The 14,092-nt window shown below is 50.0% G+C and overlaps 1 protein-coding gene across 1 annotated transcript in view; it reads left to right on the top strand.

Annotated features, from left to right (window-relative positions):
- myripa (myosin VIIA and Rab interacting protein a) overlaps positions 1-14,092 on the top strand; it is a gene marked incomplete at its 5' end in the record, with an annotated part of 143,237 nt that overhangs the window by 74,115 nt on the left and 55,030 nt on the right. The window contains one exon of the mRNA XM_084327597.1: positions 3,360-3,581. Coding sequence (XP_084183723.1) covers positions 3,360-3,581 — 222 coding nt within the window. The remainder of the gene's footprint in view (positions 1-3,359; positions 3,582-14,092) is intronic.

The following is a 14,092-nucleotide window of genomic DNA, read 5'->3' as shown; positions in this document are numbered from 1 at the left end:
GCGTAATGTGTGTGTGTGTGTGTGTGTGTGTGTGTGTGTGTGTGTGTGTGTGTGTGTGTGTGTGTGTGTGTGTGTGTGTGTGTGTGTGTGTGTGTGTGTGTGTGTGTGTGTGTGTGTGTGTGTGTGTGTGTGTGTGTGTCTGTGTGTATGTGCATGTGTTTCTGCTCTGATAGGTAACCAGATGGTGTGAAGTAGATGATGTTCTGTTGAATATTTGAATCTCACATATCTATTTAATTGGTGTATTAAAATATTATAATAATAATAGGGCGGCTGGGTGGCGCAGCGGACATTGCGCTCGTCACCAACGCAAGAGACACCGGGTTCGAATCCGGCTGTCGGCGTTGCCTCCGGCTTGGGCCGGCCGTCATACTAACTCAATTGGCAGAGTCAGCGGGTGGAAGTCGATGGGTGGTAATCTGGATGTTGTGGACAGCGACTCCTACAGGTCGGTTGGGGGACGCCTGCACAGCAGAGACAGGAAATGGCGGGGGTAGTGTGAGCCTCCCACACGTTACACCTCGCCAATGAGAGTCCGCGCTGGCAGGTGAAAAGATGTGACAGGCTGCCTCCTCGTGTATCGGAGGGGACACGTGATGCAAGGCTTCTATCCTCCCTACAACCGGCCAGTGGGGGGCATATGCGAGCAACGTTCAAGACAGGGGAGGGGAGAATTGGCACAGCGAAATTGGGATGGGAGAAAAATTGAAAAAGAGGAGAAAAAGTGGATAAAAAAAATAATAATAATAATGATAATAATATTATTATTGTTTAAAAGTATTTAAATCTGCGCTAACCTGTAACTTATTCATGAAAACAAGGAAATATGACAAAAAACAACATCACGGAGGGACGAGTTAAAGCTGAACAAGAGAAACCCTCACTCACAGTGAGGTTGCCCAGCTCTTCTGCTCGGGCAGGACCAGTGCCGCGACATCGGCCCAGCTCTTCTGGTCGGGCAGGACCAGTGCCCACGACATCGGTCCAGCTCTTCCGGTCGGGCAGGACCAGTGCCGCGACATCGGCCCAGCTCTTCTGGTCGGGCAGGACCAGTGCCCACGACATCGGTCCAGCTCTTCCGGTCGGGCAGGACCAGTGCCGCGACATCGGTCCAGCTCTTCTGCTCGGGGAGGACCAGTGCCGTGACATCGGTCCAGCTCTTCTGGTCGGGCAGGACCAGTGCCGTGACATCGGTCCAGCTCTTCTGCTCGGGGAGGACCAGTGCCGTGACATCGGTCCAGCTCTTCTGCTCGGGGAGGACCAGTGCCGTGACATCGGTCCAGCTCTTCTGGTCGGGCAGGACCAGTGCCGTGACATCGGTCCAGCTCTTCTGGTCGGGCAGGACCAGTGCCGTGACATCGGTCCAGCTCTTCTGCTCGGGGAGGACCAGTGCCGTGACATCGGTCCAGCTCTTCTGGTCGGGCAGGACCAGTGCCGTGACATCGGTCCAGCTCTTCTGGTCGGGCAGGACCAGTGCCGTGACATCGGTCCAGCTCTTCTGCTCGGGCAGGACCAGTGCCGTGACATCGGTCCAGCTCTTCTGGTCGGGCAGGACCAGTGCCGTGACATCGGTCCAGCTCTTCTGCTCGGGGAGGACCAGTGCCGTGACATCGGTCCAGCTCTTCTGCTCGGGGAGGACCAGTGCCGTGACATCGGTCCAGCTCTTCTGCTCGGGGAGGGCCAGTGCCGTGACTTCAAGTTGAGATATGACCCCGCTGCCACCGCCTCCTCCTCTCTCATCACCTCCTCTGCCTCCTTAGAGACACGTTATTCACACAGTATTCTGTGTAACGCTGCCTCTGTAAGCTGCAGTAGCATTAGCTCCTTTCACCAGACCTTCTGCTGTACAAGGTTCATCCTAGTACAGCTGTCGCTTAAATTTAGGAGATTTACTAATGGCAGACATGCAGAGAGGGCTGCCTCAGTCATACTTATTCAAAAGCTGTTGGACAGAATTTAGGCAAGTTTGATTGATTGATTGATTGAAAACTTTATTAACAGCTTGCAGAATGGGTACAATACAGTACGGCTCAATACAAACAATTGTTAAAGGGGAACTATTTTACTATTTCTTTCACTATTTGGGCACTTTTACACAATTCCTGTGAGTCTATGGAACACCTCTGTAATATATATATTTTTTTTATTCATTGTTTTGTATTTCTAATCAAGTCCTCAAAAACAGCATTTTTCTACCTCAAGATCTCGAGCTGTTTTGAGCCTGGGCTCCTAAACCACTGCGCAGCGTCGTCGTCGCCTGAACATTAACATGCAACGGTGTCTCTCTGACATCACATATCGCGCACATTTTCAAATGACTCAGTTCAGTGAGGGTGAATATTGTGAGAGGAGAATTGGAAGAATGCGCCAATATGAGAATTTTGAGACATAGATCATATTAATATAAGTTCACATAGCTAGGAAACAATGCTAAACACTCAAAAAGGCCATTTATAAGATAGTTCCCCTTTAAGGGGATGCATACCAGAAAAAAACTTTTGTCTTGTTTACATCAGGGTCCCCCATTTTCAATTCATCATGACATTTATGACATACAAGATATACAAATATACAGTACTGTTTCATCCAGACATTTATGACATACAAGATATACAAATATACAGTACTGTTTCATCCAGACATTTATGACATACAAGATATACAAATATACAGTACTGTTTCATCCAGACATTTATGACATACAAGATATACAAATATACAGTACTGTTTGAGAAAAAAAATGATATATATATATACATTTGAGGGGGAAGAAACTGTACATTGGAGGGGGTTGGGTGGGTGGGTGGGGTGTGTGTGTGCATGTGATAGTGAGTAACAGTGTATGATTGAAGAAGGCAACTTGTGACTAATCTCCTTAAAGGTCCAATAACTGGAGGCTGAGGGACCAGACAGTCTGTCCGTCTGCATTACACACACACACACACACACACACACACACACACACACACACACACACACACACACACACACACACACACACACACACACACACACACACACACACACACACACACACACACACACACACACACACACACACACACACACACACACACACACACACACACACACACACACACACACACACACACACACACACACACACACACACACACACACACACATATATCATATATACACACACATGCATACACACATGCATACACACACACACACACACACACACACACATATACACATATATCATATATACCATATATACACACACATGCATACACACATGCATACACACATGCATACACACATGCATACACACACACACACACACAAATGAAATCCCTGCCTCACTATTATCTCCTCCCTCTCTCTCTCCACAGTGATCTGAAGCTGGAGCTGGAGGAGGAGGGCAGTCGCTGCCTCCTGCTGGCCCGTCAGAGTCGCTTCAACCAGCGCTGCTGCATCCGCTGCTGTGCCCCTTTCACCTTCCTGATCAACCCTAAGAGACAGTGTCTCGACTGTGAATACAACGTCTGCAGGGCCTGCCGTGTCTGGCACAAGAGAGACCGAGCCTGGCTCTGTTCCGCCTGCCAGAAAAGCAGGTAAGAATGGTGATGGTGATGGTGCTGGTGATGGTGATGGTGATGGTAGTAGTGGTGGTGGTGGTAGTAATAGTGATGGTGATGGTGATGATGGTGATGGTGATGGTGATGGTGATGGTAATGGTAATGGTAATGGTGACGGTGATGGTGATGGTGATGGTAATGGTGATGGTGATGGTGATGGTAGTAGTGGTTGTGGTAGTAGTAGTGATGGTGATGGTAATGGTAATAGTAGTGGTGGTAGTAGTAGTGATGGTGGTGGTGGTGATGGTAATAGTAGTAGTGGTGATGGTGGTGTGATGGTGGTGATGGTGGTGATGGTAGTAGTAGTGGTGGTGGTGATGGTAGTAGTACATTTACATTTAGTCATTTAGCTGACGCTTTTATCCAAAGTGACTTACAAGTTCTGTACGACAAGTCATCAGGAAGGGCACAACTCTATCAGCTGAGTAACAATGTTCATCAAAGTGTTGAGTGCTACAGTGTAGGCTAGTTTATTAGGACAAGTGCATGACAGTAAGGTTAGTTAGGGTTAGATTTTTTATATATTTTTTTAGATAATGGTTGAAGAAGTGCGTCTTTAGTCTACGGCGAAAGATAGGACAGGGTTTTGGCTGTCCTAACTGGGGTGGGTAGTTCATTCCACCATTGTGGGGCAAGGACTGAGATAAGGCAGGTTCTCCTTGATGTGTAGTAGTGGTGGTGTTGATGGTGATGGTGATGATGGTAGTAGTATTAATGGTGGTGATGGTAGTAGTAGTAGTGGTGGTGATGGTAGTAGTAGTAGTAGTGGTGGTGATGGTAGTAGTAGTAGTAGTAGTAGTAGTAGTAGTAGTAGTAGTAGTAGTAGTGGTGGTGTTGATGGTGATGGTAGTAGTAGTAGTGGTGGTGTTGATGGTGGTGATGGTGATGGTAGTAGTGGTGGTGTTGATGGTGGTGATGGTGATGGTAGTAGTGGTGGTGTTGATGGTGGTGATGGTGATGGTAGTAGTGGTGGTGGTGGTAGTAATAGTGATGGTGATGGTGATGGTGATGATGGTGATGGTGATGGTGATGGTGATGGTGATGGTGATGGTAATGGTAATGGTGATGGTGATGGTGATGGTAATGGTGATGGTGATGGTAGTAGTGGTTGTGGTAGTAGTGTTGAAGGTAGTAGTAGTCGTGGTGATGGTGATGGTAGTAGTAGTGGTGGTGTTGATGGTGGTGGTGTTGATGGTGATGGTAGTAGTAGTAGTAGTGGTGGTGTTGATGGTGATGGTAGTAGTAGTAGTGGTGGTGTTGATGGTGATGGTAGTAGTAGTCGTGGTGGTGTTGATGATGGTGGTGATGGTGATGGTAGTAGTAGTAGTAGTAGTGGTGGTGGTGATGGTAGTAGTAGTAGTGGTGGTGTTGATGGTGATGGTGTAGTAGTGGTGGTGTTGATGGTGGTGGTGTTGATGGTGATGGTAGTAGTAGTAGTGGTGGTGTTGATGGTGATGGTAGTAGTGGTGGTGTTGATGGTGATGGTAGTTGTAACTGAGGGGTACAATTCCCTGACTGTATTACTAGATATGATACTTACTACCACTACCTTTGTACTTAATATTCGGCCACCCAGTACACGGCATAAATATATTATCATGAACACTCTCACGTAGATGAAACGGATCCAACACAAATGTACGAATTAGAAACAGGTCTTTATTTCCTACACAGCGATGGTGTGTAGAATAAGCACTTAATCACTTAATTACATTTATGAATTGAAATAGTATGCACTTTTATGGCAAGGAGTATTCGTCGGTATATCAATAGAGAATGTCCAATCTCTGAAGGCGCAGGTGGTAAATATACGACCTGGAATAGTTAAGGAATAACAGCAATGATACTTTAATGATTATAGGCTGGATACACTAGAGGGGGTTAATCCGGTCGCTTGTAAGCCGACAGGAGTAGGAGGGGGGGGGGGGGTAGAATCCAGCTGCCTCGTCCGGCCAAGGGTATCCCAGGTGAACCCACTGTAGTGCCGTTCAATGCGCCGGCGATCCTTGGACCACAGATGAAAGCAGGTGGACTCTTTGTGGGCCGGCTCTCTCCGGTCCACGGGGGAGAGACGTGAAGAGACCTCGTCTTGCAGAGCGTCTCCTCACCTTGCGTCCTCTCCAGGGGGGGGGGTTCCAACACACGGCAGTGTCGGGGGTCTTTATCCATGGAATAATCAAAGTATCCAAAGCATAATCCGTGCCTGGGAAGGCGGGCTGTCGTCGGTAGAATAATCCGGTATACAGGTCCACTCGCTCGTCGGCTCTGGGGCTCCTCGGGTGCAGCTTCACATAGGGTCAACCACCCTGGGTAAGCAGCCAGTTCTCTGCCCGAAACGATGGGGTACTGACTACGGTAGTATTCTCACCGCACGAAGCACTATATATTAACAGACTATTATTAGCTTAATAGACTACGTCCAACTCGACGATATAGTGCCAAATATGACTATTCAAATATTAATATACACGATGTCTCAATACCGATGGTAGGCGAACTTGGCCTTACTCCCACACGTGGCGTCGCGGGGAGGCTTTACGTCTGTCACTCTATTGGAGGGTAAGAAACTGGACTGAAAAGAAAGTCCTACTTTAGTAGCGCAGTATATATACGCACTATGAACAAATAGTCCCATTAGTGGTGCGGTAGCCAAATTCCTACGCGGAACTAGGACTTGTTCGTACATGTCGAGCGGTACGTTTGAACTGGGTCTGAGGGGTATGGCAGCCTGGCACCAAGGTCTCGACCAATAGTAGAATGGAGACTATTATGGGATGTTCAGTAGGCTAGAATGGATATTCAATGCATATTGTACAAGGAATATACAAGGGATATCGGGGAATATTAGAGAATATACAAATACAATTAAATATATATATATAAATAAATATATATATTCGGTTTAATCTGGCCCTTCACAACAGCCACCCCCTGAATAGGTCCCAGACCTAATCAGTTAAACAGAGACAGATTAATCGCGTTGTCTATTTACACATAAGGGTTTGCTGTAGGGGTCAGTCAACTTCACAAAGTCATAGGGTTGTAGGGTCATGGTCATCATCGATTGTGTCTGGGAGTCGAGGCAGTTCTATGAGCCTTGCCACGGGACGGGTGTAAGTGCGACCCTGGACGAGCACTTCAGCTGCTCGGACCTTGCCGTCGGCACCGGTGATCACTTTGCTTACGCGGCCGGCCGGCCACATAGCTCTGGGCAGTGATTGATCAATAATCATGACGACTGTTCCTTCTGTCAAATTGTCTCTCTCCTTTACCCACTTCTGGCGGGTCTGTAGAGACGGTAGGTAGTGTTTAATGTCATCCGGTAGATTGGGGGCTCTGCGTAGGCGACCACCCACTCTGATGAGGGTATGAGCGTCGCTCTCGGGGGCCAGGTGAATTAATCTGCTGTCGGATGGGACGGGCTTTCCTCCCTGTAGACAGGCCAATTCATCAGGGAACGAGTCTCTCTGGGCTCGCTGCAGTAGAAGCAATTCTGCTTCCTCGTAGTTAGCTGCTGACATATCAGCGGGGGACTTACACTCCGGGTGGTACCGCAGGAATGTTCTTTGTTGTGCACTCTCTATGGACGTGCAATCGTTTATGTTAGGGTCGGTGGAGGCTACGGTGCTCAATCCACAGAACACAGACTTCTTAATTTCCACCTCCTCTGGACTTGCTTCCCTCGGGATAGGCATGGGCCACTGTCCTTCCGGGAGTCTTAGGAATGCGGGGCCGTCACTGTAGACATTGCGACGGGTGAGGTCATCCAGGGGCATCCCCCGGGTGATGACGTCAGCTGGGTTCTGTTTTGTATCAACGTAGCGCCACTCTGTTTCTCCGGTTAACTCTTCGGTTAAGTCTTGAATCTCGGTGACTCTGACTCCCACGAAGACTTTGTACTTGCATGAGTCCGATTTGATCCAGGCGAGTACCGTCGTGGAATCTGACCACAGGATTGTTCTAGACACCGGTATGGTGAGCTCACGTTGGATGAGCGTGGCTAGGTGCGCTCCGGCTAGGGCTGCGCAGAGCTCTAGACGTGGGATAGATTGTTGCTTGCGTGGGGCTATTCTCGAGCGGGCGAGGACAAATGCTGTGTAGATCTCTCCCCCCTGGTCTTGGGCCCGCAAGTAGGCTACTGATCCGTATGCGACCTCTGAGGCGTCACTGAAGACGTGTAAGTCCATTTTACATGTCTCTGGCCTCACCGTGGGTGGGAAGTAGCTTCGGCGCATATTAACGCCTGGGAGTGAGTGGAGCTCCATCTCCCACTCTCTCCAGGTGGATGCAAGATGTGCGGGAATGGGGTCGTCCCAGCCCTGGTCCTTGTCCCACAATGCTCGTACAATCATTTTTGCCCTGGTGGTGTACGGTAGAATACATCCTAGAGGGTCATATTGTCGGGCGAGTGTTGTGTACACACTCCGTCTGGTGGTCGGCGCCGCCGCCGGCCTTCCCTGCTCCGTAGTCAGGGGCTTGTGTCTGTAGTGAAGCGAATCTGTTTTGAATCGCCACACCAATCCCAGGGTCATCTCCTGGGCTTCTCCCGGGATTGTAGCCATCCAGGTCTCGCTGCTGGCTGCCTTGTCCTCGGAGGAGAGGCTGCGCAGTACTTGCGGATCGCTGCTGGCCCACTGCCTGAGATCAAAGCCGCCTATGATCAATGAGGCGCGGAGTTTAATCAGGAGAGCCTCGGCTTCTTCCTGGGTTGAAAGGCTTTGTAGACAGTTGTCTACGTAGAAGCTGTTCTTTACGCTGTGTCGGACCTCTTCGTCCGCTGCTGGGTCCTCTGCTACATGTTTCTGTAGTGCAAATGTCGCACAGCAGGGGCTGCACGTCGTTCCGAAGGGGAGGACTTCCCATTGGTAGATGGCTGGGTGCTCATCTCCTGGCTTCTCTCTCCATAGGAACCGTAACAGGGGCTTGTCCGCCTCTACTAATCTCACCTGCAGGAACATTCCTTTAATGTCCCCGCTGATGGCCACCTTTTCCTGGCGGAAGCGGAGTAGAACGCCGAGTAGGGAGGGGCCGAGTGTGGGACCGGGCAGTAACTCTTTATTCAGATTTTGGGATCCGATCTGGTAGCTGCAGTTAAATACTATGCGGTCTTTACCGTTGTGATGGACCTTGTGGTGGGGCACGTACCACGATTCAGTGGTCTGGTCAGCCTCTTTAATGTTCATCTTTGTGACGTGTCCCGCTGTGATGAGCTTCTCAATCTCAGCGCGGTATACACTCTCTTGGGCGGGGTTCTTGGCTAAGCGCCGCTCCGTGTTCAGCAGGTACCGTTCTGTGGCGTCTGTCTTGGCGTGGAAAGTAGGCATTCCTTCTCGCCGCAGGAGTGGCGTGGCGTATCTCAACACGCCGTTGACCGGGACTCTCTTGGTCCCTGTCTCGAGGAGGTGAATTGCGTAAATGTCATCTTTAGAGCGAATGTCTTTCTTTCCGTTCTTAAAGGGCATTTGTTCTAGGGTCCATAGCCGCTCTACGTGTTGCAGGAGTGCGGTTTCTCCCTCTGTGACTCGGGAGTGCAGACATCTAGTGGCTGTACTTCGGTTGAGAGATTTGGCGAGCGGGCCTTGGAGAGTCCATCCCAAACGGGTCTCGACTGCTGCAGGACAGCCTCGGGGTCCGGTATGAACCCGGTCTATCGGGACAATGAGGTCTGCATGGTCGGAGCCTATCAACAGGGTCGGCATAGCATTGTCTATGAGCGGGATCTGTAACTTGCGCAGATGTGCATATTTCTCCATCAGCTTGGCGACGGGGTATGTGTACCGCGACAGTCCTATTTCTTGGCTGGTGAAAGCGTCTGCAATCTGGTACCGTCGCTCAGGCTGGCCGCTTGCTGCGATAGAGAATGAGACATTCTCGCCCTTTATCGTCTTCAAATCTCGTCTTATTGTCCGAATTGTCATTTGGGTTTCGCTTCCCCGCAGCCCTAGCTGGGCCGCAGCGGAGGCGAGCAGCAGGGTCTTCTCTGACCCGTCATCGAGGACGGCGTAAGTGTCCAGGACTTTATTCTGGTAGCTTAGTGTCACACGCACTACTTTTAGGAGTACTCGGGCTCCACTGCTGCTGGCGGGATCGATGTACATGACGCTCGCTTTGCGGCTGGATGGTGCAGGTGAAGGGCGCCGTCTGTTACTGTCGTGAAGTATGTCCAGATGGGCTCCATCGCACTTGGTGCACCTTTTCTTTAAGCGGCATTCGGCTGCCATGTGTGAGCGCGCACAGCGAAAACAGCGCTTGTTGGACTTTATCCATTGACCTGCTTCCTCCGCGTTCAGCTTGGGGAAGGAGTCACATTGCGCTAGCCAGTGTTCTTTCTCACAGTAGGGGCACACTATCTTCCACTTCTCCGTTCTGGAGGGGGTACTGTGGCTCCTGCTGCTCGGTACTGACTCCGATTGGTGCATCACAGTCACCGATCTTCTTCCATCATTTAGTCGTCTGGTTCCTTCTCTGGAGCCAGGGGTGCTCCGTCCGAATGTATCTAGCCGTAGGCTGCTGACTTCTCTCGCCAGGAAGTCTGCTAGATCGAGGAGGTTCGGTTCGGGGCCATTCGGGTCTCTGTGGTCCCTCTGCCGCCTAAAGCGCTCCTGACGAGCGGGCGGCAGCTTCTCCAGGATCCTTTCCACATTTGAGTTGGCGTAAAGTTCATGCCTCCCCTTCTCTCTTTGCGCTCCCAACATCCCTACCAGGGACTGCACTCTGATGGACAGGTCGTCCAGTGCTCGATTGTCTATTGCTGGGGGTAAGCGGTCGATGTGTCGGATCTCCTGGATCACGTAATCCCATATGCGCCCATACCTCTGGTCCAATGCTACCAGCGCTGCTGTGTATGGGGTGGTGGAAGTCGCGTAGGCGAGCGCTATATTATGTGCGCGGGGCACCTTTAAGTGCTGCAGTAGGATGGCGTATTTGTGGCGTTCATCCAATACATCCACCAACATGGTCTCCAGACACATGCAGAGTTCTGTATACTGGGCCCGGTTCTCTTGGGTGAAGTCGGGTACCATAGGCGTGCCAATGTATGACGCTGACTGTGGATACATCGGCGAGCGTTGGGGGAGAGGCCTCCTAGGCGAGTCTCCTCCCGCTCCTTGGTATGGGCTGGTACCGGCAGTGTACCATGGCCCGCTTGTCCAGGTGCTGTTCCTCGGTGCGGGTCGTGCGTCGTGCTCACCCGTGTATAGAGTCGGGGGTCTGTAGCGCAGCTCCGCGGGAGTATAGCCTGGGCTGTACCGGACCTCCTGGTCCGGTAGAGTACTGTGCTGTCTTCGGGCGTGGTTCTCCTCCTCTTCCTCTTCGTCTTCAGTTAGGTCATCCAGTGCTTGTAGTCTCTGGTTTAGCCTCTCCACAGGATATGCTGCTCCTTCCCGGTTGCTAGGTCTCGCTTGGACCGGTGGGGGGAGGTGGTCTGTGGGGGGTATAGACCTCGTCTGTTGGTCAAGTTCAGGGTTGTTTACTCGGCTAGGGGATGCCGCCCTGGAGGTGTGTCTAGACGAGTTCCTGGAGCCTCTGGCGGAGGGAGAGGGTGTTGTCCGTCTGATCAGCTGTTCTATTAGTTGCGCTTGCTGTCTGTCGCGCTCTGCGTCCCGTAGAGCACCAGCAGCTGCTCGCTGGCTGTCTGCTCGGTCTCGGGCCACATTCTCTTCCATCTGAATGCGTCTTATTTCCAGGCGTATGTGCTCTTCTTCGCTCCGTTGCTGTAGCTGCAATCGATCGCGTTCACCCTGGAGTCTATCGCGTTCAGTAGAGGCTTTCAGGCTGACGAGGAATGCCTGCTGTAGGGTCCTCTCTGCCTCGCTGGGAGAAGGCGGTTGTATAGGGGAGCCTTCCCTCGGGGTACTCCTTGCGGAGCCTTGGAGCTCTATCTCCACGGTGCTCTCCCCGTCTTCTTCCGTGCCGAGTTCTCTCTCGGTAGCGTTGTATTCCTCCCGGGACTCATCGGGGACTACTTCTTCAGTACTGGCGGGGTGTGAAGTCATGTCTGGTTCCCACTGGTCCCCACCGTGAACTTGGTCAGTTACATTAGAGCCCGTAGGGGCCTCTATGGTCGGGGTAGTCTGGGCGTTGGGGTTAGACATACTTTTACTTTCTAGTTTTACCGCGTTTACTGTTAGTAGAAGACTAGGTTGTTGACTGACAGCGTAAGCCTCTAAGTACTGAGGGAGCCGTCGTTCTCGCTGCGGGCGTTGGTTAGGAGGATCGTTTCGTGGAGTGTTCATCATAGGCCATTTCAATATTAATAACACTATATTAATATTACACTGATTACCATCCGGCTCGAAGGACCAATTGTAACTGAGGGGTACAATTCCCTGACTGTATTACTAGATATGATACTTACTACCACTACCTTTGTACTTAATATTCGGCCACCCAGTACACGGCATAAATATATTATCATGAACACTCTCACGTAGATGAAACGGATCCAACACAAATGTACGAATTAGAAACAGGTCTTTATTTCCTACACAGCGATGGTGTGTAGAATAAGCACTTAATCACTTAATTACATTTATGAATTGAAATAGTATGCACTTTTATGGCAAGGAGTATTCGTCGGTATATCAATAGAGAATGTCCAATCTCTGAAGGCGCAGGTGGTAAATATACGACCTGGAATAGTTAAGGAATAACAGCAATGATACTTTAATGATTATAGGCTGGATACACTAGAGGGGGTTAATCCGGTCGCTTGTAAGCCGACAGGAGTAGGAGGGGGGGGGGGGGGTAGAATCCAGCTGCCTCGTCCGGCCAAGGGTATCCCAGGTGAACCCACTGTAGTGCCGTTCAATGCGCCGGCGATCCTTGGACCACAGATGAAAGCAGGTGGACTCTTTGTGGGCCGGCTCTCTCCGGTCCACGGGGGAGAGACGTGAAGAGACCTCGTCTTGCAGAGCGTCTCCTCACCTTGCGTCCTCTCCAGGGGGGGGGGTTCCAACACACGGCAGTGTCGGGGGTCTTTATCCATGGAATAATCAAAGTATCCAAAGCATAATCCGTGCCTGGGAAGGCGGGCTGTCGTCGGTAGAATAATCCGGTATACAGGTCCACTCGCTCGTCGGCTCTGGGGCTCCTCGGGTGCAGCTTCACATAGGGTCAACCACCCTGGGTAAGCAGCCAGTTCTCTGCCCGAAACGATGGGGTACTGACTACGGTAGTATTCTCACCGCACGAAGCACTATATATTAACAGACTATTATTAGCTTAATAGACTACGTCCAACTCGACGATATAGTGCCAAATATGACTATTCAAATATTAATATACACGATGTCTCAATACCGATGGTAGGCGAACTTGGCCTTACTCCCACACGTGGCGTCGCGGGGAGGCTTTACGTCTGTCACTCTATTGGAGGGTAAGAAACTGGACTGAAAAGAAAGTCCTACTTTAGTAGCGCAGTATATATACGCACTATGAACAAATAGTCCCATTAGTGGTGCGGTAGCCAAATTCCTACGCGGAACTAGGACTTGTTCGTACATGTCGAGCGGTACGTTTGAACTGGGTCTGAGGGGTATGGCAGCCTGGCACCAAGGTCTCGACCAATAGTAGAATGGAGAATATTATGGGATGTTCAGTAGGCTAGAATGGATATTCAATGCATATTGTACAAGGAATATACAAGGGATATCAGGGAATATTAGAGAATATACAAATACAATTAAATATATATATATAAATAAATATATATATTCGGTTTAATCTGGCCCTTCACAACAGTAGTAGTAGTAGTGGTGGTGTTGATGGTGATGGTAGTAGTAGTAGTGGTGGTGTTGATGGTGGTGGTGGTGATGGTAGTAGTAGTAGTGGTGGTGGTGGTGGTGATGGTAGTAGTAGTAGTGGTGGTGTTGATGGTGGTGGTGGTGATGGTGGTAGTAGTAGTAGTAGTGGTGATGATGGTGGTGATGGTAGTAGTAGTAGTAGTAGTAGTAGTAGTAGTAGTAGTAGTAGTAGTAGTAGTAGTAGTAGTAGTAGTAGTAGTAGTAGTAGTAGTAGTAGTAGTAGTGGTGTTGATGGTGGTGATGGTGCTGGTGATGTCAAGTCAAGAGTTTATTCATCACATACATACCAGGGCATACCGTGAAATGCGGTTGGCCATGCCCGCTACGATTGTGCAATAAAACAATAGTAATAGTAGTAATAATAACAAGATAACTAGAATGATGATGGTGATGCTAGTAGTGGTGATGGTGATGGTGATGGTAGTGTTGGGGGTGGTGATGGTGATGGTGATGGTAGTGTTGGTGGTGGTGGTGGTGATGGTGATGGTAGTGTTGGGGTGGTGGTGATGGTGATGGTAGTGTTGGTGTTGGTGGTGGTGGTGGTGATGGTGATGGTAGTAGTAGTGGTGATGGTGGTGATGGTGACCACAATGGAAATAAGCTCTGAGCTTTTTTGTGTTCATCCTTGGCAGTATCTCCCGACTGTGCTTTCTGTCACATGTTATTTTTATATTGTCAAATAAA

Source organism: Notolepis coatsorum, assembly GCF_963971535.1.
Source record: "Notolepis coatsorum genome assembly, chromosome: 13".
NCBI lineage: Eukaryota > Metazoa > Chordata > Actinopteri > Aulopiformes > Paralepididae > Notolepis > Notolepis coatsorum.
Note: the sequence above shows the minus strand (reverse complement) of the source record. Positions and strands in the feature narration are given on the sequence as shown.